This window comes from Rhinolophus hipposideros, assembly GCF_964194185.1.
Source record: "Rhinolophus hipposideros genome assembly, chromosome: 2".
In the NCBI taxonomy this organism is placed as follows: domain Eukaryota; kingdom Metazoa; phylum Chordata; class Mammalia; order Chiroptera; family Rhinolophidae; genus Rhinolophus; species Rhinolophus hipposideros.
The window spans coordinates 94,527,673-94,554,201 of record NC_138048.1 but is presented as its reverse complement, the minus strand read 5'-3'; the positions used below and the strand labels follow the sequence as shown (position 1 = coordinate 94,554,201).

The 26,529-nt window shown below is 36.6% G+C and overlaps 1 protein-coding gene across 2 annotated transcripts in view; it reads left to right on the top strand.

The window, feature by feature from the left end:
- The window catches only part of MRPL39 (mitochondrial ribosomal protein L39), a 157,606-nt gene extending 133,626 nt beyond the window's left edge, over nucleotides 1-23,980 (top strand). The window contains exon 10 of one of the 2 annotated variants that reach the window (XR_013994919.1): nucleotides 23,696-23,980. Coding sequence is in view for 1 of the 2 variants with exons in the window: in XM_081073113.1 (XP_080929239.1) it covers nucleotides 23,692-23,808 (117 nt within the window). In the remaining variant the exon portion in view is untranslated. Of the gene's footprint in view, nucleotides 1-23,691 lie in introns of both variants that reach the window. The other variant, XM_081073113.1, reaches the window with a different exon arrangement.
- The last annotated feature ends 2,549 nt before the right edge of the window (nucleotides 23,981-26,529 follow it).

Here is a 26,529-nt window from a genome sequence, read left to right as displayed (position 1 = left end):
AAAGTGATCCATGGTTGGTCACTGCCTGTGCTGTACATGGAGGTGCATGGGAGAAGCTGTGCTGTGAACCGAGGACAGCTGCCACCAGTGCTGGTTTTGCAGTAGCTCCACAAAAAGCCAGGACATTCTGAGGCCTGCTGCCACCTACCGGCTTCCATTAGGCTCAGTCAATAATAAAACCTTGGATGAGGCAGGATCTCAGTGAGTCAACAGGGTGGAGCAGTGGAGCTCACCAAGTCAAACAGATTCAGATTTGGCCTGTGGGGGCAGGCTCAACACAAGAAAGATGGCGCCTACCTGTCGGCTGCATGGGAGAAGGGCCCCTCACAGGGAAAATGGAGACTCTTTCCAGTCCTTGCTCCACAGCCAGGCAACTCAGTCTACCCCACCCCATATGTCTCTGACACGACCAGAGTCACCATCCTTCCGCTGGAGCCCAAGGTAAGTGCCTGCACAGGCCTTTAAGAGAACCTCTGGGTTTTCCACAGCCTGGATGGTTGGAATCCCCACTGTTTTTCACAGCCAGATATTGTGGGGCTCCTCTTCCTGGCACCAGTACTCCAGGCTGGGGAGCCTGGTGTAGGGGGTTGGAGTCCCTTGCTCCTTCATAGGGAACCTCTATGTCCACCACACATGGGTGTGGGACCAGCCCATGTCGCATCTCTGCCCCTCCTACCACTTGCAACTTGACTTCCTCTTTATATCCTTAGTTATAAAACTTCTGTTCAGCTAGACTTCAGGTGGTTTTCCAGGTTGATTATTCTATAATTTAGTTGTAATTTTGATGTGTTCATGGGATGAAGCACATATTGCATTTATCTACTCTGCCATCTTGGATCTCCTGATCCATTAGTATCTATCTTAAACTGTGTGAAAACATGATTCTCCACTAGCTTGTATGTAATTTGAAGACAGTACTCAGATTGGTACTTCTTGAGTAAAACTGAAGTATTTGATAATTAATCACTGTGTCCACTTTTTAAAAATGTCAGTGTTGTATTAATAGATGAAGATTGGAAAACAGGTAAACAACAGAATAGAAATATCACATTCCAAAGTGGTGTAATACTTATTTGGGAATTTGTGTTTATTATCAAGCTAAATTTATTTAATAATATTAAGAGATAATTAGAAGATGAGGTTTAAGTGGATTAAATATTAAGGGTCATATAAAACAAACATACTAAATTTTTTTTCCTCTTTTTGTTAATTATTTGACAGTGGAACTTAATCTCATTAGTATGTTTCTCCTTAACCGTGGTTAAGAAATGAGCAGAATTTTTTCTGGAACATTAAAATGGGATATTTAGCAAACAAGTTATGACTCACAATTTGGAGAATGCAATTAATTCTGAACATAATTACTTTCATTAAAATTCACTACAATCTGATTTGTGCAATTAATTAGAAAAAAAATCTATGGGTGGAAAATTCTATGTTGAAGAAATGCTTTGTTTTGCATGGCTTTGAATAAACCTTTCCTAAACTTTCATGTTTTGGATTTGAAAAGATTCAAACTAAATCGCAAATCAATTGTGGATACAGTAAAAAAAAAAAAAATGTTAACCAAACAACCTTCTTGATACAAACCCAGACACACAAAAAGCAATTTTTATTTGATTTGAACAAAAGGACGATTTCCCTATTCCTACTTAGTATACCAGGTTAAATTAATCTCAGAAAGTACATAGACTTATTCATGTATTGTCTGGTTGAGAAATGACTAAGATTATCTTGTGGACAGGGTCACTTGGAAAGCCACTTAAGAGAGGCCAAATAATAATTATGATACTATTTGGAGCTATATGTAGGAATACTGAAAGCTCAGTTTGAAATCTTTTCAGTAGCTGAGTAACTGCAGTACCCCAGCAAATGTCTTTTATTTTTGCACCTCAATTTTTCTATGGCCAGTCAAAGAAGAATTTTGATCAGAAAACATTATACATGATTTAATAATGAGAAAAAATTGAAGGCACAAAAAGAGAGAAAAATAAAACTAATAAAGTTTTGCAGAAATTTTGCCAGTTGAGAGATGAGGTCTGAATTTGGGTGAATTACAACTGAGAAAATTGGACATCACTGATATTTTATTTTAGTCTGCCCAAAAGAATATGTCTCCAAGATGGCACATTTCTGCCCTGGGTATTATCTTTATTTGATATTTTGCTACTATGATTTCATTTATTCACTTCTTTATCAAACAGATGCATGTTAAATATCAACTATGTGATAAAGTTCTAATGATCGGTGACTCCAGTAAAGCTCTACTCTTATGGCCCTATTCTTGCTAGGTTCTTCTCATTTATTCTCACCCAGGACTTATTTTAAGATGAGAGCCATTTGCAGGAATCACAAGATGTGAGTTTTATACTTTAGGGACAGTGGGATCCATGGAGGTTGCAGTATTGGGAAAATGTGTGCCTGGCTTTTGAACCCATCATATTTTCTTTGTTGCCTCCACTCAAGGAATTTGAGACTAAGAGGGAGAACTTGGAAAGTCTGAAACCTATTTTAAATAGCTCAAGTTCTGGAGGAGGGGAAGATGCCACTGTGTGTTCCACTTGTGTGGGTATGGGATCTGCTGCTAAGACTATGCTTAATGATTTTGTGATGTATGTTACTTGGTAGCTGAGATTTCGAATATGGGAGCCTCAAAAGAAAGTAGACATAACTCTGTTTTAATATTTTTCCCTACTCTAATGTCACCTGGGTTTGTCCTTTTTAATTCACGGGATTATCTTTAAGTAACTACAGTAGAAATGGCTTTATAGATATGAGGTGTGATCAAAAGATAGGGTAAATGTTTAAGTAAAAAAAAATTATTCACTAAAAGACATATTGCTATTAATCCCCCCTCAAAGTTCTCCCTCTTGCTTCGAACACACTTATCCCTTTGTTCTTGTCACTTTCTGAAGTAGTTCTAGAAGTCCTCTTTTGTGAGTGTCTTTACTTCATCCTCCATCACGACAATACTGCATGTCACACATCTCTTCTGGTATGGCAATTTCTGTCAAATAAAAACATTATGCTTTGTACACATGAAACTAATAATAAAACAAAACAAAATTAAATTAAATTAAAAAAAATATGGTGTGTCCTTATCCACCTTGTGATTTCTGGATCTGGCACTGTGTGACTTCTGGCTCATACCCAAAATCAAAATGACCATGAAAAGTAAACGTTTTGAATCGATTCAGGACATTGAGGCAGCTGTGACAGCCCAACTAAAGACACTCATGAAAGAGGACTTCCAGAACTGCTTCAGAAAGTGGCAAGAACAATGGGATAAATGTGTTTGAAGTGAGGGAGAATATTTTGAGGGGGATTAATAGCAATATGTGTTTTACTGTATTTTTTTTTAAATTTAAACATTCACCATATTTTTGATCACACCTCATAGGTCCATTCTTTTCAAGAAGAGAATTTTATTCCAGTTATACTTTTCTCCATATTTTGTCTCCTTTCTTTCTTTCTCCCTCTTTTTATTGTTATTCTGTATACTTTCAAGGATCTGTTCATTTTCTTTATAAAAATGTAAAAACTTTGGAGGTTTACAAATAAACACAAAAATAAGCAACAGTATGGTGTCTCCTTTTGTAGTTAGGTTTATGAAAATATAGAGGACAATGACTTGATTGAACATAGATCAATTCTATGGAGTTATGGATAGAAAGGGCAGAATGAAAAAATATTGCATGGCATTTTCATATGACACATAAAATCCAAATTATTCCCGTAGGGACTTGTCAATCCTAAAGGATATTTTCTATATAGGAAGGAAACTTACTGCTGTATAACTGATAACCTCTTAGGGTGTGTCCCCAGGTCATAGGTATTCTACTAGGATTTTCTGACCCCATGTAAGTTACAATCAGAGGGGAATTTCCTTATTTGAAGTCTTGTCACTTTGGTGACTTTCTAAATAGAAATGGGAGAACACAGAAAAATTTTGAAAAGAAAATTCAGTTCTTCCTGGCAATTACGTGTCCCCCCCCTCCCATGTTATTTGGATGTAAAGAACTCTTATTACCTTAGGAACAAATATGAAACAGTTCTCTGGAAAAATGAGTTTGATTTTGGGTCAATAACTGGAGAATTCTTCTTTTTTCCCCCTCTGGTAGCTCCACAATAAAATGCATGTTCAATATAACTGAGAAAGACTAAAAAGACTAAAAAGAAAGACTAAAAATGTTGCTTTTTTATTCATGTGTGTGCCTTTGTATAAGTATAATGAAGGTAAAATTTGAGTATAAGTATAATGAAGATAAAATTTGAGTAATTGAGAGTATAAGATTGATATATGCTTCAATTTTCTTAATACTTAAAAAAAGTGTATACTATAGACAGCCATCTAGAAAGTTACTTAAAATTTCCACTGACTCTTATGTAGAAATAGATACCATCATATTTCTTTTCTAAAAACTGAAAAAGGGAAGTGACAAAAAACAAATCTTTCATGGGTCATTGATTGTTGGACTTTAGAAGATGTGTGTAGCGTGTGTAGCTGTGTAAGAATGAAGGAGGGAACGAGGGAGGGAGAGAGAGAGAGAGATAGAAGAGAAAAAGGAGGCATTTGAGGGAAGAGAAAACAGAGTGGTAAAAAAAGTGCATATCTATACTTAAAACATAAACTTCAGCTTGAAATAATGCAAAGTGGAAAAAACAGCTATAAGGGAATGTTAAGGAGAAAAGGATTGGTAGGATAGGGTATTTTCCACTAACTGAAAAATTTAGCTATGTTTTTATTTCCTAAGATACATGAATGGGTTCTGTTAACTTTTATTTAGATTTAATTTTTGTGTTTTCCTTCATGTAGTTGTCAAGATGAGTGCATTGTTGCTCAAAATGATTTGGTAACATCATTGATCATAATATTAGATCAATGAATTAGACCAGAATCATCCTCCAAGAAGTTTTAAAGTAGTGTAAATTAAATGTATTCAAATATCTTGTCATAAAATAATGAAAAACAGAGTGGCCAAAGGAACAGTGCTGAAACTGCCAAAATAGACACATGTAAAATTTAAAACCTTTTCTTCATAATGAAATATTTATTAGTACTATTATTTTCATATAGGAAAATCAATTTCCCAAAATAAATATTATGACTTTGTTTCTGATGCCCACAGATAAGTAACATATTAATAAAGTCAGGCATCACTTTTCTTCCTTCTTGGTTCAACTCTTGAGAAAAATAATTTGTTTCATACCGACTGAGCACTTATTGAACCCAGCATATTTATAGAGCTAGTCTGAGTTTTCAAGTTTTGAAATATTTTCCAATGTCACTTAATATAAGTAGGAAGTTTAATTTTGAGTTCCTTGATGTTTGGGATTAACTTGTATTCTAGACGGATTGGTTAGTTTTCATTTGCTCCATCAAAATAGATTGCATTCCTAAACTTACGTGCAATTTTGCAACTTTTTGCTATTAAGTCATAACCAAATCCAGGCCTCTTAAGTACCTGAACTAATCCATCACCAGTTCTACAAAAATGATTTAAAAGTTGTTCAAGGATTATTCCTTTAGATAAATATATCATGTATTAGTTGGTATTCAAACTAAATAGTAATCTATGCATAAAAATGAAACTTTATCAAAGTATACAAATTTAAAAGTGAACATAAAACACCTAACCTTACCACACATGATTGTTGTTGGATTGGGAACATAGACAAACTACTGTATTGTCAACATTCTTGCCAAGGTCAGGTTCAATGAATAGCCAACTCCATGAGCAGTACACTTAGAGTGCTGATTGGATGGACATACCCAGCCCCCAACCCCACAAAACACCTGTAGGTTCTAGGGGCCCCAGACATGTGTTAGAGAAGAGGCTAATAACTTAGAGAAGAACAACTAAACTCCCATATTTTGCCCTATTTCTATATAGAGACAAAATTTGCGATGAATAAAGTCTTAGTATTCATAAATATTCAAATAATTCCAGTAAATCATTTAAAACTTACATTTTTTAGGTTACGAAAATATCTTTTCCTGGAACATAAATTACCTACTGTCTCAGGGAAAGTAAATAATCAAATGTCTTAGAGATGCAGCGTTAGAACTCTAGGGTTCTTTGATGGCCCTTAGTTGAAGAGTCTATGTCTTGTCTGCTATGGAATACTAGTAATCTTCTTATAGGTTATAGAATTTAAAGAGATTTTAACTATAACTTTTCACTAAATTTTTAAGTCATTCACCAAATATCGAGTCTCAGTATGTACTGGGGATAGAGAAGTTAAAAAGACAGAAATAGCCTGTCTTCATGGGATGAACAGGAACAAGTTTTTATACCTAAGAAGTTGTTATGAAGGAAAAGCTTAAGGCACGGTCATCAGCTGTATAAATTGAAGGAACAAACAAGGAATACAGAAGTACACAGCATGCTGGTATTTCTTGTGTCCTTTTTCAAAGCTCTTTCTTTCATGCACCTAGAATGCCCCCTTCAGGGCACGTCGCTGACCACAATCCACTCCCCAGGCTGGGCTGAGGCCCCATCTTTGCGCACATCTAGGATTCTGTCTGTACTTCTTTCATGGTCTTCACCATGTTATTAGAAATGATCTCTTCATGTTTGTTTATATCAGTGAATCATACTTTTCATAAGGGCAGTGACAGTTATTATTCATTTTGCAAACCCAATCACTAACAATTTGATTAAATAAGTAGGTTCATTGTTTTTGCTGAAAATTGAATTTTTGGGAAGAGGCAAGATGGAGAGGAAAAGCTTCACTTTTGCAGGGACAGAAAGACTGAATTCGACTCTTAGGCTACCACTAACAAGTTTGTTGTGGGAACTGAAAAGGACATGATAAGAATTTGAGTGGCTGCTTTGGGCACTGAATTGTGGCAGATGCTTTTGGTACCCTGCATCTCTTCCTCTTAGCCCACCTCTATTTTCAGTAACAACTTTGGTAGACATTGCCTGGAAATTCAGACTCATCTTCTTTTGCCACAATGAAAGCCTCTGCTCCCATCTGGGCCTCCTCTGATGCCACTCTGGAAGAAGGGTTATGGTACCTCATTATAGCCCAGCAAGGGTGCAAGTCTAGATACCCCACTTGGCCTTTGACGGTGAAAGTAGAGTTGGGAGGGGGGCACAGTTTTGTTCTGTGATATTTAGCTAGACTAGAATGGTTATTTTCTAAGTTTTCTGTCTCGCTGGGATGCTCCTTTTGGATAATGGGAACAGGCTTTACCTTGAGCTTTTTCTTGGAGAGAAAGGGTGCACTGGTGTTTCTAAGCTGATGGCTTCTCCAGAAAACAGTCTGAAATATCTGAGGTAAAGAAAACTTAAAACCCCAAACCCAAAAACCTAGAGAACTCACTGCTGAGTCTTTCCATGGGTCCCAAGGTCCCTAATCAGTCTTCTTTTTTTCTCTTCACATTTTAGAGTCTACTTATGTTTGGTTTATATATAATGTCCCAGTTTTTTTTCCTGTAGTTATCAGGAGGAATAGGAAATAGTATGTATACTCCATTTTTCCATAAGTGGAAATCTCTCTGATGTCTTTTAAGATAGAGTTCCTTCGAGGCCTTGCCCAGAACCCCCCTATCCAGCCAACCTTTGGGATTATAGCGACTAAGTGGGCTCTCACCAGACTCTCTCACTGTCTATAGCTGGCCTGCTTTAGCCTTAATACTGAACCACTCAGAGGAGTGTCTGGCTGCATAAGAGGTGTGCCTCCTCCTGCCCAGTCTGTCACCGCGTTCCAAAACCATTTCCCCACTCTATCCTTTTGTCATCCTGTGCGTATCTTTTCTTCTACTTCTTTTAGGTCTTCTCCAGTGTCTAGCCTATCTCTGAACTGTTGAAAAATTGAATAAAATTTTGTGTAGTCTTGGGAATGAGTACCAAAAGAGATAAAAATAATCTCAAGTATGCTATAATTTGACATGTTCTAATATTTGTTCAAGTCAAACTTAGATGGATCATGTAGTGATTTCATTTTTAAATGGGTTTATTTGAATTTTACCAAACAACTATTTTCTCAAAAGAAAAAGGTTTGATTCTCTGTAAGAAAACCATGGTGTGCATGCAATATTGCTGAATAGTAGAGAAAGACTAGTGTTGTAATAGTAGAGAAAGACTAAATAATAGAATAAACGAAAAAAATCTCAGCTTAAATACTGTCTGTGTTTTGTCAGAAAACTGTTTTAATTTAATTTTTAATTCCAATGCCTCAATATTCACCATCATTACTTTTTTTTCATTTTTTTATTTTATTTATTTGAGCCTTGAGAGTCAAGAACGGCCAGACAGAAAGAATGTGAAATATAATGGTTACTAATGAAAGTGTGTTTAACTCCAGGACCCTAATATCAATTCAACTAATATTATGGCTTCATGATTTTCTGAATCCCTCTGAACTGTCTGACAAGCTACTTCTTGCTACTAGGCATGTCTCAAGGGATGTGTGCTGACTGGAAATTTTGAGCATTTATAAAAGCGTTTATTGAATTTTTGAAAAATTAGATTAAACACCAACAATAAGCAATCATCATTTTCATGTTTGTTGAGCAATTGCTCCTCCTTGAACCGCAAACTTGGACTACAAATTCAGAAGAAAGAGTAAAAGTGCAGTAAGTTGTTTGCATGGATAACACATTTGTAGATACTAAAAAACCAATCAACCAGTCAACCAAACAAACCTCAGTGAAAAACAAATTGAATATGAAAATAACATTAGAAGAAGTTCAATATACCTGGAGGGGAAAAAATCATAACAGTATGTGTTAAACAGTTCTTTTTTGTCTTTCAAAAAGGAACTTTTTTATGTCGCTTCTTTGTATACTTTTCCCCTTTAAACTTAAGATGGCTCAAAGGGAAGAGGAATGGTGTATCAGTTTTCTTTACTTACGAAGCCAACCTGAGCATGTGGAAAGATCTTCAGGGTTCATATCCTCCCATTGCCTGTCCAGTGACCCTTCTCAAGATCATGTCTGTCTACACTAGAGCAGGACCAGAGAACATGTTCCTACTTTGACGCATGCCACTTTTTTTGCTAGCTTCAATTGTTGGGAAGTCTTTCCTCAAACTGAGCTGAATTCTTCCTCCACGTTCTAGTTTGGTCATAGGGAGCAATTGTAGGTCTCTACCATATGGTGGACTTTAAATGCTTTCTTCTGTAGGTTAAGTATTTCCAGGTTCTTTTCAGGTCCATTTTGACAACTCTTCTAGACATTTACCATCAGAATAACCCCTTTCCTTTAAGGCTTCCGATGTTACAAAATGCACTTACTAAAATGTGATGCAGAATTTGATTTAAGAAAATTTCAATTCAGGGATTAGTTATCAAGCACTTATAATGTGCGGGACATTGTTGCAAGATGGGGCAATGTCAGTGAATATGATCTTCTGTCCTCCTAAATATCACAGTTTTGTAAAGGCTGAAATTCAATGAATAATTATAACTGTGATGAGTGTTATGGAAGAGGTTGTAAAGTTGTCTAGAGCAGAGGGAATTTAATTAATCCTGGAGAATGATAGAAGGCCACTATGATGAAGAGATGTTTAAGTGAAGGCTTAAAACATGAGTAGAAATTAGCCAGGATAATAGAGGTCCAGGCAATGGAAGTGGTACATGGGGAAGAATTGGGGTTGAGAGGTGTCCCAAAGTCCAAAGGAAGAGAGTGTTTTAGGAGAGGATTCCAAGTGGAGAGGGTCCTGGGTTGCTGCCACCATTAGGTAATGAGGAGCTCAGCTGTTCAGAAAGGAGCAGTCCCTTGCCTCGCTTCTTTCTGATCTTGCCACTTAGCTTAGCTTTCACATTGTTTCCTCTACTTATTTACATCATAGTTTTAATAACTGTCCTGTTATGTGAACATATTATCTGAAAAATAAATGCTTTGAAAGTTTCACTTTTGGAAAATGTGCTCAAGCAATCTCTTTTCTTTCTAGATAACTATATTTTTGTGCCACACTGGAAAATTTGATAAAGAACAAAAAGCGTTCAATGAATTTGGCAAGAAGGAATTCACTGGTGACATTGCAAAGAGCCCTTTGTGGCTTAGTGGAAGAGGAAGCCTGATTGCAGTGGTTTGGGGAATAAATAATAGGTGAGCTAGTGAATACAGAAACTGCAGATACTCTAAAGGGTCTTAGCTATAGAGGAAAGAAGAGAGATAGAGTAAGTGTCTATAGGAAAAGAGGAATAAAGGAATGCCAGTTTTATTTTTGAGAGGTGAGACAGTGGCAAGATTAAATATTGCTGGAAGGACTCTACTATTTAGGGAAAAGTAGGAAATATAGGAAAAATACTTTCCTCAAAAGTTTGCCTCATCTGTGATCTTTGTTTCCAATTTTGTTTGGAAGGCAAATTTAACACACAAATAATGACTAGAATAAGATGTCTGATAATAAGGAATCTAATTGTATGGTGAAAAAGAAAAAAGACAATTAAGTAGTATATTGAGGTGACAATACATTTAAAAGGTGGTAGCAAGCCGAGAGTTCAACTTGGGCTGGAGAGTTAGAAATAGAAAAGATTTTGAAGCTTGCTTCCTTTACTTTCAAGCAATATGACTTTGAGCAGATAACATAGCCTTTCTAAACCTCTGCTTTTTGTCTGGAAAGGAGGACCATGATGCTGAACTGAAGCTTTTGTGTGTGCTTGTGAAGAAGAGGAAGTCCTTGTAAAACTTCTACTACATATGGTTAATGCACAATAAATGATAGTTCCTACCAAAAACTTAATAGAACATTGGACTTGAATGGCGAAGAGAATATTACTCCATCATGCTTCACACAGAGTAGGTATTCACTAGAAAAACTGGGGAGAAGGAAGAAAGGAGGCATGAAATGCACATTAGGTGCAAATATATGAAGTACTAAGAACACATGTGAGGGCAGATGATGACAAATCAGTTAGGTCGACAGGCCATGCAGCAGAGTTTCTTGTCTTCATGATATTAGGGAAATCTGAAGATCAGGTACTTAAGAGCTAAGTCATAAATGATAATTCATGATATGTTCATTATATTATCTGTTACAACAGGTACAAATCTCAGCCCAAAATAAGCCAGAAGTGTAAGCAACATAACTTTATTCTACATATCAACTCGGAATTGTTAATCTCCTGTATTCCCCAGGACATCAGGCACTAAAACTGTTTTTCCTTTTTTCTGGGCCCGTGTCTAAATTTCAGGGAGATATATGTAATTTTAAGATTTTGTATAACTCATATTGTCATTGAGTCATCTGTCCACACAGATATTTGCTGAGCTTACGGTTCTATGTGGTCCTTGCTCACTGATCCATGCAGCAAATGTCCATTCTTGTCCACCTAGGACTTCCGGCCCCATGGGTCTCTGCTACTTTCATGCCATACTTGAGAACTGGGGCACCATTCCATTGCTTCTGTGCTGTTCTCCGGCAGGGGACCTACCCTGGTGCATCTCTATGTCTTTATTGCCTTGATTCCTAATCTGTGACTTTATCATTCTATAGCACTTCTATCACGATCTAAGAAGAAGGGCAAATATCCACATTTGTTCTCTGTCTCCTAAACCACGTCAGGGTCTTGTTGTCTCACCAAAGTTCTAATATGGAAAGCAGAGTCAATGCTATTTCTCTAAACCACCATACTTTGTCTTTCATCTGCTCTTCCTCAGCCTAACAGATGATTTCCCTAGTCTCTAGGGGAAATCCCTCCTTGTATAAATCTTGATGGTTTCCCCCAGCTGCATTTTTGCCTTGAAAACAATCCTTTTATGGGTTTAGGATTTTGGAAAATATAAACCAGAGACTTATAGGAAGTTTCTGTTTTCCACCCCACCCTGTCACCCAAAAGTCCAGGAAATAACTCAGAATACACTATTTGCCTGAATTGGGTGAGCAGGTGGGAAAGGGAAAGTGGGAACACTAGGGAAAAATTTATTTATATTTCAACATCTTGTGATAAGGACAACACATTACATTACCTTACAATTTGCTATACAAATTGGAAAATGATGAAGACTCTACATTGGTTATTTCAGTGTGGCCAGTCTCCTTCAGCAATGTACTTCAGCACATTTTTATTCATCTGTATTCTTCATCCACATTATTTGAAAGAAAAGAAATTCTGTGCAAATTCCTTTAGCTCAACCGATGAAAATTCAGATAGTTGGCAGAAATATTAGTGTCTGGCAATCACAATTCTGAGCTCATAGTGGCAACGTTTTAAGATGGTTATGTGGGTCTTAAGCTCATTTTTACAAAGGAGGTTACCACAATCCAGACTTTCTTCTCTTGGAAGAGTCCTGAAAAGTCAATATTGATTTTTGTCCAAGGTTTCTTGGTCACTTCCCAAGGGCATCATTTTACATTTGGCATTTTTGTGCTAAGTAGTATAGCATATCCTATTTTACTTAAAATTTTATTCAATATAAAAATCAATGAACAAGCTGGTAGATTTTCACTTTTAGTCAGTGCCTTCATGGAAATAAATCCCTGAACTGTGCTAGGAAGAACTGACAAAATTTCAGGATGAGTTCCATTTAAGAGCAGATTTTCTAATCTAAGAAGTGTTATGTGGCTTTGTGATTGCTTTTATTTCCTAGGCAGTTTCTCTGCTAGATATCTTCTCCACACCAAGCCTCAGATAGTGTAATAGCCCCAAGAGATGTAAGATTTGATGTTCTAGCATCAACATTTTCAAAGACACACACAATGTAATTGGGGATTGGCAAGGTGATGACTCGTGGCATGAATATTCAATATTGCTTCTCTAAATGTCTAAATAAATATTTGCTTCTAGGCTTTGGACATAAACCTCCAGTGCTACAGAGAGGAATTCATAGTCAAGAGGAGCACAACCCTTTGGGAAAGCTTCTTAAAGAAGCGTGTGGTCGTAAAAGCACAAGTCTGAAGGCAGCTATAGGACTTCTTGTCACCCAGGATAGCAGCAGAGACGTTGTTAAAATATACTTTTACTCACAGTGTGTATGATGTTATTCTTGAACAATTGATGTCTTGGGGCCATCTGGCATTTTGTGGCTAGGCATTGAACCAGCACCATATGGTTAAGTGCCAGGGGCAGGAAACTGTGGTTTATTTCATTGTGCTTAGCTAACAAAGACTCAGAAGTCAGTAACTGTTTGACATTCCTGAAAGTGTCCTCAAATTGGACAGCCCACAGTTAGACGATGAAATACGTAGTGGCAGCGTTGGGCAATGAATGTGTGTGTGTGCGTGTGTGTATGTGTGTATGTGTGTGTATGTGTGTGCTCACATAGGCACACAATGTGTGCAGTCACCCCAGGGATATGTGAAGGTCTGATTTTGTTTCTGGAGCAAATACATTATAGAGTGGTGTGACAGCCAGCACACCACTGTTTGAACTGAATCAAGTAATTCAAGCAAAGACTCTAAAAGTTTAGGATTTCATTCTTCTGTTTTCTTCCTGGCTCAGACACATGATGTATAAAAATGAGGACAGTCTCTTGAATTCTGCCGCTAGTGTGTCCGATACTAGTGCTGCAGTTAGGATACATTCACCTAGGATAACTTACTAGGAATACCAGATGTCAGCGCTTTCACTGGAAGTGTTAGAAAATTCCAGGAGGCACAGACTTTCCAAATGGCTTAACCAATAATGTCTGTCAGCAGGTGTTAGTTGATTAAGTGTCTGCAGTAGCATCTGTAATGACTAAAATTATTATTACATTTGGGCCAGAACTTCACAGAGTGTGTGGTTATTACCAGACAATTATATTTAAAGTCAGAATGATAGAGCTGAAATTTCAAGACTCAAAGAGACTAGAATGAATTTGGATCCTGACACCCAGTAAGTGTGAATGGGGGCAAATCACTAACCCTACTTGAATATCAGTTTCATAATGAAAATAATAACTTTCTTAAAGTTGAGTTGAAGAAAAGCATACGAAATCACCTGGCATCGATCTAGGGCTCAGTATCTTTTAGGTGAATCTTGTAAGGTAATTTTTCAATTATTTAAAAATATTCCCATTTCTAATATCCTGGAACCGAATATCCAATATAGATTCTTACTAGAATTTAGAGTAAAAGGGATATGTCTTTCTACCTAATTTTTAATTTTATTTTTCAAACATTCAATGCCATTTTCCCCAGGTTTCTAGGATGACAGACAGGATCCATTTTCAGATTTGTGCATGTGTTTTCCATTTCTTGTTTCTCCCTCTTAGATTTTAAGAGATGGGTGTCTGCTATAGGAGAGGAGAGATTGCATGAGAACTGTAGTGAGTCAGCTCTGTTCTCAGCAAAGTGGAGAGTGTGAATTGTCTAATGAAGGGCAGGCTTTGAATAATGTTGCTCTTGAGACTCGTTCATTTGTGGGAAAACATTGGCCGCACTTACTTGGCACTGATAATCTGGAGAATAGTCTGCACTGGTCAGTTTTCAACTGGATATTTAATCCACATGGGCACAGCCAGCCTTCCATTTCCAGAAAGCTCTCTGGGTCATTTGGCATTGCTTTACTTTGTACAGGAAAGCAGCTAGCCATCTGAGCACTTGCTTTTGAAAAGATCTCAGTTTTGACTGAAGAATCACACATTTTTATTCTTAGAGACCACTTTATCATTGTAATATTCAGTCATTCATTTATTTGTAAATTCAAGTTTATTTATTCATGCATTCATATATTCATGCATTCAACAAATAGGTTAGATGCTAGTACAGGTAAGACACCGGCCTACCTCACCTGCTCTGGGCAGTTCATGTGGGCAAATGCTCCACATGCCCATCAAAACTGTGGGAATTCTAGCTCGTGTTAGGGTTCTCCAGAGAAACAGAAGCAATATGTTTCTTTGCTTAGTATAAAGAATTGGCTCATGCAATTATGGAGGCCGAGAAGTCACACAGTCTACTTTTGCCAGGCTCATGACCCAAGAATAGCTGATACCTCAGTTGGAGTCTGAAGGCAGGAAAAGCCCAATGTCTTAGCTCAAGATAGTCAGGCAGGAGGAGTTCTCTTTTACCTGTGGGAGTGCCAGCCTTTGTGTTCTATTCAGGCCTTCACCTGATTGGATGAGGCCCACCCACATTAGGGAGAACAATCTGCTTTACTTAGTTTACCGAATCAAATGTTAATCTCATCCAGAAACACCCTCACAGATCCACCCAGGGTAATGTTTGACCAAATATCTGCGCACCCTGTGGCCCAGTCAAGTTGAGACATAAAACTAACCCCTATACTATTTTTATTGTTGAAATAATAAAACATTGACCTCAATGAAAAAATCATATTATAAATTAAAATTTGTCTCTAGAACTTTTGTTTTCCAGAGTTTGATAATTCCTGTTTGGAGAGCCTGCCATTTCCTCACAACTCTGGGATTTATTTTACATTTTCCTCAAAATTCCAAGTACTCCTAAAAGTTATTGACCAGCATTCTGTTTTAGAATCCTTCTAAAGTTTGTCTATTTGACTGATATTAAAATATTTAAAGGTAAATGAAGTCTTAGGAAAGAACAATTGGTATTTCAATTTTCTGGAATTTATGAATGTTTTTTTGAGGACAATGCTATGCAGGAAATCATTTGTCTCACATTACATATGTGTTTGATACATGTTTCCCACTTATCCATGTGCATAATGTTCACTGGAGTGGTCTGTATTCAGTTGTCATAAAGCAACTTCCATACCAAGAAAATTGCCTTGGATTTTAATATATTTTTAAGCAGGTTCAAAAAAAAGAGGTCCTTTGCCCTTTTGTAGAGACCAAAGAGCAATAAAAATATTTAATATCATATCCAGAAATGTGAATGTAAAGTGAAATTCATGCATCCTGATTCTAATAGCATATCCTTTTCACTTTTTTATGGTTACATCACATGTAATTAGATTTAATCAGAGGTTATCTTTAAAAGCAAACCCTTGGCCAAACCTGCTTGTTCTCTTCAACTCTCTGACTCCTGTCTTCAGGTCCCTGTGTCTTCTGTTCTCACTGCTCAATTCAAGGTCCCCATGAGGGCTCTTGCTTCAAGTCAGGGACCTGTGGCTCTAGAGTTTGGCATCATTCATCGTTAGAATACACTTCAAGATTAGATGAAATCACTGTGACTTTAACTGAACTGTGCCTTACATGAGACTGTTTGTTAACCCTTATAGTCTTTCATTTATGCTCTGAATGGCCTCCACCCAATTAACAGGGACACATTTATATGAGGGGAAAAACAACTGTTAAAAATTAAATTTGTTTTATGTTTAGCTAGGCAATGAACTATACCCAAGTGAATAACTCATTTTTTAATCCTTTGCTCCAAGGCTGGCCCTAAATACAGCTAGAATAGTTAACTACCATGTGTGTGGCATCACTTATGTGATGTAAAACCCATGTGCTGCCTAATACATTCTTCCTATGTTCTGACTTGTGAATAAACACTCATGTGGTAATTACCATGTGTCATGCATGGTTCTCCACCCCTCCTCTACCAGGAAACTCTGAAACAGTGCCACATGCACCACCCACACCCTGCGTTCTCCAGGTGGAAGTGTTTTCATTATCCTTTCTCCAATGAACTCTTTTCCCTGATACAACAACTACCCTTCAAAATCCCCCCAGAAGACATAAATTCTATTCTGGAAAACCATAAATTCTAGAGCAAGTCTTCCTAAATCTCATTCAACACTTCCTTCCCCTTATGTCTTAGTCTAGTTACCATGTTAATTAATGAATTTTTCATTTCAATTATTAGAAATTTAATGCCCTTGTTCTACATCTCTAGCACTTGACCACTAGGCTTCCTTCATAAATAAATTCCATCCCCTACAAGGCAGGCGTCTAATGGCTTATAGACAGTTGAATTTTATTCTGAGGGCTAATTACAAACAGATCATTCTTTCTGAACTTAGCTAAGACTCAATTTGTATAGGATAAAACATTAATTCCATGCAATGCAATATTTGATTAAAATGCTTTTTAGAATATTTTATGTAATTATAAGATGGTTAAACTTAAATTCAGAAACTGAAAGTTGTTTTTTAAATGGAACACTTAAATCTAAGTAAGACTACTAAGTAAGATATATTGCACAATCAAAAATTTCAAATATAAGTAATGGTATAGAGTGGAAGTTTTTCCAGCGGAGATATTTAGACAATAATTTTCTGAAATAGGTATATATGATAACAATGCCTTCAGAGTATTTCCAATATATTGTTTGTTGAGGAAACAAAGCATATGGCCCATCTTTGAGAAGCCTGTATGTCAGAGTGATTTTAAAAGTTCTGCTTCCTCTCCCTTCCTGTCATACGCTTTGATCCCTAGTAAACATCTCACACCCACACTTCCTCTCCAAGTCTATTTCTACACATCCCTACCTGTGACACTCAAAAGAAATGAAAAACCTTTTGTCTCATTTTGATTTTTCTTCCAATTCCCTGCAAATACAAATTTTACAGTAAGCGATGGTAACTAGTATTTTTTAAGTCCTTTTATGTACTTCTTACTAGGTTTATTTTCGTTTTCACAGACGCTCTGTCTCAGGAGGAATATTTAAAAACACAGACAATGATTATTTGTCACATAATGAGGAGTACTTGAGTACCCGCTAAGGAAAAGGCACATATCAGACACATTTTCTGTTGTTGTTAAAAAATAAGACGAAATAAATCAATGGATTGTACTTATGTTATATTAGCAAACAGATGAAAAACTTGAGGCCCTCCTCTGGACTACAGGGTTTAATTCAGAATTTAGAGAACCTCATAATTGCATCATAGAGCACACCTGGAATAAGATGAGGGGAAACAAACATCCCGACTTCTCACAGTGTTTTGGGAGAATCACAGATTTGATGAATTTTAAAATTTGATCCTTTAGTTAGGAAACTTTTATTTAACTTTCCAAATAGCTCTGTATTTTCCCTACATTTATTAACAAAAATGTACAGGAAGAATGATTTTAGTAGCTTTTCACTAGCCATAATCAATGCAGACAAAATCACTTAGTATTTGGATTACACAGGGAAAGTCACAAGTTATGATTAATTGATCCAATTTTTATGTGATTAATAATGTATTCTATTTATTACTACTAACATACGATTAGAGATGTGATTTACTTTTCTTCCCTTCTCTTCCTACTTTCTTCTCTCCCTCCTTTCCTCTTTCTCTTCCCAGCTCCCTCTTTTTCTCACTTTTTCCCTCTAGCCTCTATTTTGTTTTATAGACTTTTAAATAGGATCTTCACGGTATAATAGTGACGTGTGCTATAAAAGAGCTTTTATTATATTATTGACATATTACATATTGAATTAACATTTCATCCATTATATTTATCCCAGATTTAAAAGAATGTGATGCTTTATTTTAAATACATTTGTTTTAAAATAAATATGTCCCTGTCTAATCATAGAATACTATTTTAAGATGAATTTACTAAAGATTTTGTGTAGAAATCAGCAATCTCTCATTCAAGCTTCCTGCGTTGTTATTATTGAACCAGAGGTCCTGTGAAGTGGTTTATTGAGAAGGCCTAAATTCTGGCAGCTATGGAATATTTTCTCTTTGAGAGGGTGTAAAGACTGAGCACTGTTTCTCCCAGCACTGAGCTTCTTTTTTCCAGGTAGGTGTTTTGATATTTAACACTAACTACCTTTAGTATTCTCTCAGGTTTGATTCTGGCTACACCAGTGAGTAGATATAAAGACAATAATGATATGACAACAATTTGGACTCTGATTAGCGAGCGGTGTGAGGGAGAAATAAATGGTTTTTATTTCATGGTTTTAGTTGCTGTACTGGTATAGAACAGACAGGATTTTAAAGCGAGCAGCCGAAGGGTTTGATCTCAGTGTCACCAGCCCTTGCTTGAGTGACACACACGTCTTTGCCTTGTGAAACACTGTTTTCCAAGCAGCTTAGATTTTTGTAGAATTGAGAAGATGGCAGGATGTTAATATCAGAATTTGTATCAGGGCCAAAATACTGTCTAGAGGACAATTTGGTCTCTTTTGTAGCAATCTGGGGGCATTTTCCAGTTTCAGTGTCTGATATAAGCAGTGGTGACTTGTCACTCACCTGCTCAGGTGTGCATGGAGGGGATAGGAACTCTGAGGAAGGCTGTCATAAATGAGCTTGGGAACGTGAGTCAGGAATCCTATGGTCTGAGAAGTTCGGACAACTGACATCCTTTAAATTATTCACGGCCAGTCTGTTTCCTTCATAGTATGTATTGATCCTCCTACACAGCATATCAGGGTGCAGTGACTCTTACCTAATGCCACTGATTGTTGCAGCTTTGAAATTGTCCCTTTGAAAATATGTGGTAAATGACTAGCAGAAGGATCCCAAGCTTTGATATCCTTCTTCTGGCGTGTCACCTCTGGGTAGAGAAATATGGAAGATAGGATCCAAAGGTATTCTTGAGGGCAGATGCCAGAGACATCTTTAATTCAAGGCTGTAATATAATATCTCACTTCTAAAATATTGATTATATGTTGAAACCATCGTATTTTGGATATATTGGGTTAAATAAAATATATTATTGAAATTAACTTCATCTGAATGAAGTTAATTCTTTTTAAATGTGGCTACTTGAACATTTAATGCTACAAATGTGATTCATATCTGTGGCTTTCATTATATATTTCTACTGGACAGCCCTGCTCTAGATAATGTTTATGGGTAATTATCAGTGACAGCTTGGGAAAAATTAAAATTACTGTGGGGAGGATACAGAAAGGGCAGTGTAGAGGGTTGAGGACATAACTGTAGATAATGTCCACATTTAGAGCTCTAGAAAGAGGAGGAGGCTGGAAAGGAGCTAGAGAGTAAACAGGAAAAGTTAGGAAGAAAGTGCCGTCACAGGAAGAGAAGAGGAAGCTTGAAGGAGGAGGGTCTAGTGAATAGGATCGTACTAAGAAATTTGGTATCATCCTACTGTGGTTGGAGAGCATACGGAGGATTTTTACCCCAGAAAGTGAAATGATCAAATTTAAATTTTAAGAACATGATTTTGGCAGCAAAATAAAGCAAATATTGGATTGAGGAAGAAGCTGAGTCCAGGTGGCCAGTTAGAAAATCACAGAAGAACTCCAAAGCCCTTAAGCATCTATAAAGCTGAACAGAAAAGAATCGTTTTCACTTTGAGAAAGAACTTTCTATTTATTTTATTGGAGTGAAAAATGAGGTGAGATTTTGGTAATTTAAAGCATGTGTCTTCTGTTTATAGAATCCAGGAAAATGGGTTGCAATGAAAATCAATGTCACAGATGATTAAAGATGCTTTCTGTAGGAAAAATAGAAAGACATAAAGAAACTAAGGACACACAAAAATAAAGGATTTCTAAGAAACATGTGTTGTCTTTTTGTATAATTGTCCCATGTAGGAAAAAAATAGAAAAGAACATTATTCCCCATCCTTGAAAACATGACAGTAGAAAAAAATGGTTTCTAAAAAGAATTTTCCTTGAGGCTCTGGCTCCATAACTTATGACCACTTCAGGTCCCTCTAAGTGTTTACAAATCGAACATATACATCCTAGAATGTGCTTTAAAGCAGAGATTTTGGCCCACAAAATGATTTATTGGGAGCGTGGTTTAAGGCACAGAACATATTGAAATCTCTGAAAGTACAAAATTCAGGGTAGGAAGTAAAGATGAGGTGAAGGTTCTGACGGTATTTGGATCCTGTTTAAATTTGTTATACATTTTTTGCTAGTTTAAAAGAAAACAGGAAAAATGGTGGTTAAAAGAAAATCAATTGAAGTGGTCCTATGAGGGGACTAAACAACAGGAAATGGCTGACCAATTAAAGACATTTGGAAAATAAGTCTAGATGGAGCACCATATGAATGAGACATTAGGGTAAAAATCATGTCTGCTGCAATAATGATAATGATAATGATAATAATAATAATAAAAGCAGCAGCAGTAGCTAATATTTATTAAGCATATATTATGTATCAGAGAGTGTTTATGTATAAGTTTTCACTCATTTATCACAATAACTTAATTAAATAGGTATTATCTCAATAATGTTATAAACGAGGCACAGTCAGATTAGGTCATTTGCCCAAGGTCACACAGCTAGCCCACTATATCATACTGGCTCCTCAAATGTTAGGAAGATGCAAGTTGTATCAGGCAGGGTTGGCTGGGTTATGCTGTGGAACAAATGACTCCAAAAGTCTTAGTGACATCTAACAATAAGGTTTGTTTTTTTTTGTTTTGTTTTGTTTTTTAATGGCTCCATCATGGGATACTTTGCTTCATTCCTGGATGCAGCCCTTGTCTAGGACATTATTAGTCTGTTGGCAGAGGAAATATAAAGCAGTGGAAGAACCATCTGATGGCTCTTACAGCTTCTTTTGGAAGTACTTTCTCTCACATTTCTCTGGCCAGAGTAAATCATGTGGCAAGCCTGTCAATGGTGTGAGATGTGAAATGCTTCTGCAGGGAGGACCTTTGGAGTAAGTGGACTCACAAGGAGGGATTTTTGTTTGTTTATTTTTTATTTTTTCATCATATGAATCTTTTGCTTCACACGGATGAGAATCAAAGAATGGCTGACTTGACTTTGTTTCACACCAAAGAGTTAATGACCCTCCCCCAAGTTAATTCTTGGGCTGTCAGTATTGAATGGGGAGTGACAGTCATGCAAATGATGGACTATGACATTGACAGTAGCTGGGCTACAGCTGAAATCCTTGTTGAGCAAGGCACCTGGGAGGAAGGATGAATTTCAACAATATATCAGGTCACATGAGACAGAAGGAAAGGACTAACTTGGGTTGAGAGCTGGTAAGGACGATAACCTCAGGCTCTGGTGAAGGCTGAAGGTTAGTTCAGTTATCAAGGGAGAAAAGAAAATCTAATTTTTGAGGGGTGGTCCCATGGCCCTGAATTTCTTTGTTTGAAAAACCCTCCCCTCCATGAATTCCTGGGGAGTGTGCCATGAACTGATGGACATTAATGTATATAAAAGAGGGAAAATTAGAGACAGTCCTATTTGTTAAAATGGGACAAGATGGTGCACACAATTATATCTATAGAGACCAAGAAATTAGAATGAGGACCCACGCAGGAAATTAGGTAGAACAGACACGTTGGAAAATGGAAAGAATTCTTTAATTCTTGAATTAATGTGAAATTCAGTCTGAACTTATTAAATAAATTGTTCATTTTCACATGAATAAATTTGATTTAAAAGATTCTAACTAAAGATATTCCGCAAAGATGTAAATTGTTCTTCATGAGTACAATAAAAGCAAGTAGTGATCACTTTTTAGAACGTAGAATAAATTCACATCAGGTGAGGGTAAAGTATTTAGAAATATGTAAGACAATTTATTTTCTTTTCCAACATCAAAAGGCTATGAAAACTATAGCAATAACATTGGAACGTTTGGGAAATGAAGACCAACCAACCAAGCAACCAACAAACACACAAACGAAAATACTCACTTAATCTCATTATCCATGTATATAACAATTTTTCTAATTTTTGTGCATTCCTTATCGTCTTTCCCTTCATACATATAAAAGCTGTGTAATAGAGATTGTAAACTTTTATCTTAATATATATAACATTTTTCATAAATAATTTTTCAGGTAATAACACACTCATTAAGATTAAAATGGCTGCAAAATAGTCCACTGCATAGAATGAACATAGTTTTCTTATTTTCTTATTATTATTTAGTTTCTTTGAGTTCTTCATAATTATTAATAATGCCGCAGTAGATGGCTATGTAGAATGTGTGTATTTAAAATATTGCAGGACCTGAAACAATCCCAGGTTCTTCCCGATATACAAGACCAAGATGTCAAAGGGTGGGTCCCATGAATATGCTTTATGGGTGACTGTATCAGGCATACAGATTTGGAAGCCACTTAATGAGTAATCTAACTTTTGGAAACAAAAACATATCAAAATATATTTTTAAAAAATCTTGAATAATTTAAAGTAGCTCTGGCTATAACATAGAAAAACCACCAGGTGGCAGAAAAACTCCATTCCTGTAAGCCTCTTGGTTGCTTCCTTATTTCACCTTCCCTACTCCTCCGTAACATTTTTCTTTTTTTTTGTTCTAGTTTGTTGGCTTGAAATATACAGGGATTAAGTTCCTTAAAAGGACTTATGTTAATATTCTATATAGATTTCAATGTTAAAAATTGTATATAAAAAAATATACCTATTGTATCATGTTAGTGAACTATTCAGAATTAATGCCATTAAACATAAATCGTTTTGTTTTACATTGAAACAAAATGCGTTAACTGAACAAGACTAAATATTAGGAAGTAACCATAAGATCCTTATTTTAGTGTCTAATAAGCAAGTTTCGAGGCACAAATTTTATAGACATATTAATATATATTGTATATGCCTAATTTATTTTAAGAAAAAATTAAATTTTTATTTTCATAAAGTTACAAATTCTAATGGTAATTTTATACACTGACTTCCAATGAGAACTGTGTCCTGTACTTTGAAGAATCAAAGGCTTGTGGATTCAAACAGCTCTTATATGAATACAGGTTCTGAAACCTCTATAGAGACTGATGTTGAGCAAATCTCTTAGCCCCTCTCAGTTTCTGCTATAAAAAGGGGTAATAATGCCTATTCCATAAGGCTGCTGTGAAGAGTCAGTGATGTCACACAAGTACTTTATGCATACCAAATTAGGAAAATAAAGCCAATGAAAAAAATTCCTTCCTCTCTTCCAAATTTTTTTCTAAATGGCAATTGTTGCTTATGTTTTTAATACAAGACAGAAAGAAGGCTGAAGTACGCATTAAGCTGGCAGAATCCGGACCTAGTTCAGATGTTCAAAAGCAGCGTGCTGTTAAAATATTGCAGAGTGGAAAACCTGTGTTCACTGCACTGAAACCTCTCTCCCCTCCCTGTCTGGAAACATGATATTCTTTGAGGTGTGTTTTTTTGCTATCTGTGTTGTAATTATACATTTGTTATATAAAGTATATAATGACTTATGCTCTGTGGTGTTATTTAATAGAATGCAGAAAAAGGAGAATAAAGAGTGGGTTTTATCAGCAGTCAAGGATCGTCCTCTTCATCCTTTATCCTCTTTATCCTTGCGTGTAATTTACTAAAGAGCTGACAAAGTCACAGCACAGGCGGCATGCATGTCACCATGTTACTCCGCAGACAGCAAAAAGACCGACTCTGAGACTGTGCTTTCTACTTGGGTTCATGTAAGAAATCTGACTAAGATCTATAGGTGCTTTCATTTATACTATGAAAGAATTAGGTAGCCTGGACCAGGCTGCTGGTAAAGGTGCAATGAGGATGCTGGGCAACCCGGTAGATGAATACTGAAAGGGCTTTGGACTCATCTTTCATTTGGCTGCAAGAAAGACAGACATTGAAGCATAGATTAAAGAACAGGTCTGAAACAAATGATGCACTGGGGAAAACATAGGGAGTTTCTGTTGCTGATGAAAGAGTTAATTATATAAAATACATGCTAGTAATATATTTATATATATAATTTAATTGTAACTGTATTTTGTAATAAATATCTTTAATTCTAAGGATTGAAAACCTTAAGATTTCCAATTTATAGTTAATTTTGTTCCAATAGCTTGATGACTTGGAAATTGCCTTTCTTTAGTCCACTTGATAAACTTGAAGAGCAGAGGGAAATACTTTCAGGAGAACCTGAATGGGAGTAGGGGAAACCCTGAATTTCATTTGGGTACCTCTTTTTACCTAAATGTCAAATATTTCCTGTAGTGGCTGGCTTCTTTTTTTTAATTTGCATTTTTTTGCCAGTTAGCAATCATAAAAATGGAAATTACCTTAGCAGCTTATTCAGAGTATGTTCTAAATATCATTGAATAGAGATTTCAATATTCCAAAGGCAGAAGAGCCAATGTCTGCTCTTGCATTTGGAAAGCCTGGAATAATCTCTCCAACTTCCATTGTGGAAATTCTTTCTGTCCTCAAGGTTTCTATAATGAGAGTCCTCCGTGATGTTTTCCTGACTCCCTGAGTTAAAATACTTCTGTTTCTGGCACCCACATAGCCATTAGTTTATCAAGTGGTATATCCAACACAGCTGCTGGGCTGGATATGGGCCTCACAACTCCTCACGTTGGTATACGGTTATTGGTCTGGCATTTTTTTCAATTCCAAGCAGCAAAGAAAATCAAAAGCAGTTTTGTTGTTTTTTTCTATTTAGGGAAATATACTTAATGTAAAATGTACCATTTTAACCATTTTAAATGTACAATTCAGTGGCATTAAATACATTTACCTTGTTGTGCAACCATTACCACTCTATAGTTTTTGTGGCATGTTTAAGGTTTTCTTCATATAAGATCATGTCATCTATGAACAGAGATAACATTGTTTCTTTCCAATTTGGATGTCTTTTATTTCTTTGTCTGCCTAATTGCTCTGGCTAGAACTTCCAGTACTATGTTGAACAGAAGCTAGAAGCAAAAGTATAAATATTGTATGATTCCACTTATATGAGAACCTAGAATAGTCAAAATCAGAGATAGAAAGGAGAAGGGTGTCTACCAGTGGCTCTGGGGAGGGAAAGTAAGGAATTACTGTTTAATGGGTATAGAGTTTCAGTTTGGGATAATGAAAAATTTTCAGAATAGAAAGTCTATTTCTCGTGCACATTATACATCTGGGGGGACAAAGGAAGGGTTCCACTGAATGAAGCTATACTATCCCTTATCACTTTGGATCCCTATGTCAGAGGGCTACCAGGCAAAGACAGGAGCCACTCTACTGGTGGAAGAACCGAGTCTGATTGTCACAAGGAGGTAGGACTGTTGCTACATAATGGGATCAGGGAAGAGTGGCTCTGGAATTTGGGAATTCACTGGGGTGTCTTTTGGTGCTTCCATTTTCAATGACAGCTGTGAACAACGTGTTGAGCAACCTTGGCTCAATCAGGCTTAGATTTCTAAAGAATAAAAGTCTAGGTCATCCAACCAGAAAAGCAACCTAGAGCTGCCAAAATGCTGCCCAAGGCTGAGGGAAATTGTAAACCGATGATGAAAGAGATTGATGGTGGATATTAGTTATGACCTCAGGCTGACTGCAGTGATGGAGATTGTTCTATTGATCCATTGTATTAGGGCCTTGGGGACACTGGGGCTGGTCATAGCTTGAAGGGCACTCTGCAACGTTTTGGAATTAAGGAAAGCATGCCAGGAATGTGTAATGCTAGAGGAAGACATACAGTCATACTAACATCTTTTACTCCATTTATTTCTGTAACCACCAGTTCTATGCAGGACTCCACTAGCTCTGCACATATGCCACCTGACAGAGTTTTCAACTTGTATCTTCACTACTTTTGTCTAACTTTCTGTCAAGGGCTTTTCTGATGCCTTTGCATTGGCTGTCCCAGGGAACCTGCTATGCTCTCACATGTGTTTAACCTGTGAGATGTGTTGGGGAAAATAATGCCCTAGGAGTCGCTCTTGCCCAATGGGGGATGAAAGCCAATTAGCAAATCCCGTCTGCTTTCTTTCCCCAAGCAGAGAGGTCTAAGACATATTGCATAAGAGTCCTTAGAAGATCCTGGGACATCAAGCACCAACTACTAACTTGATAGAGCATT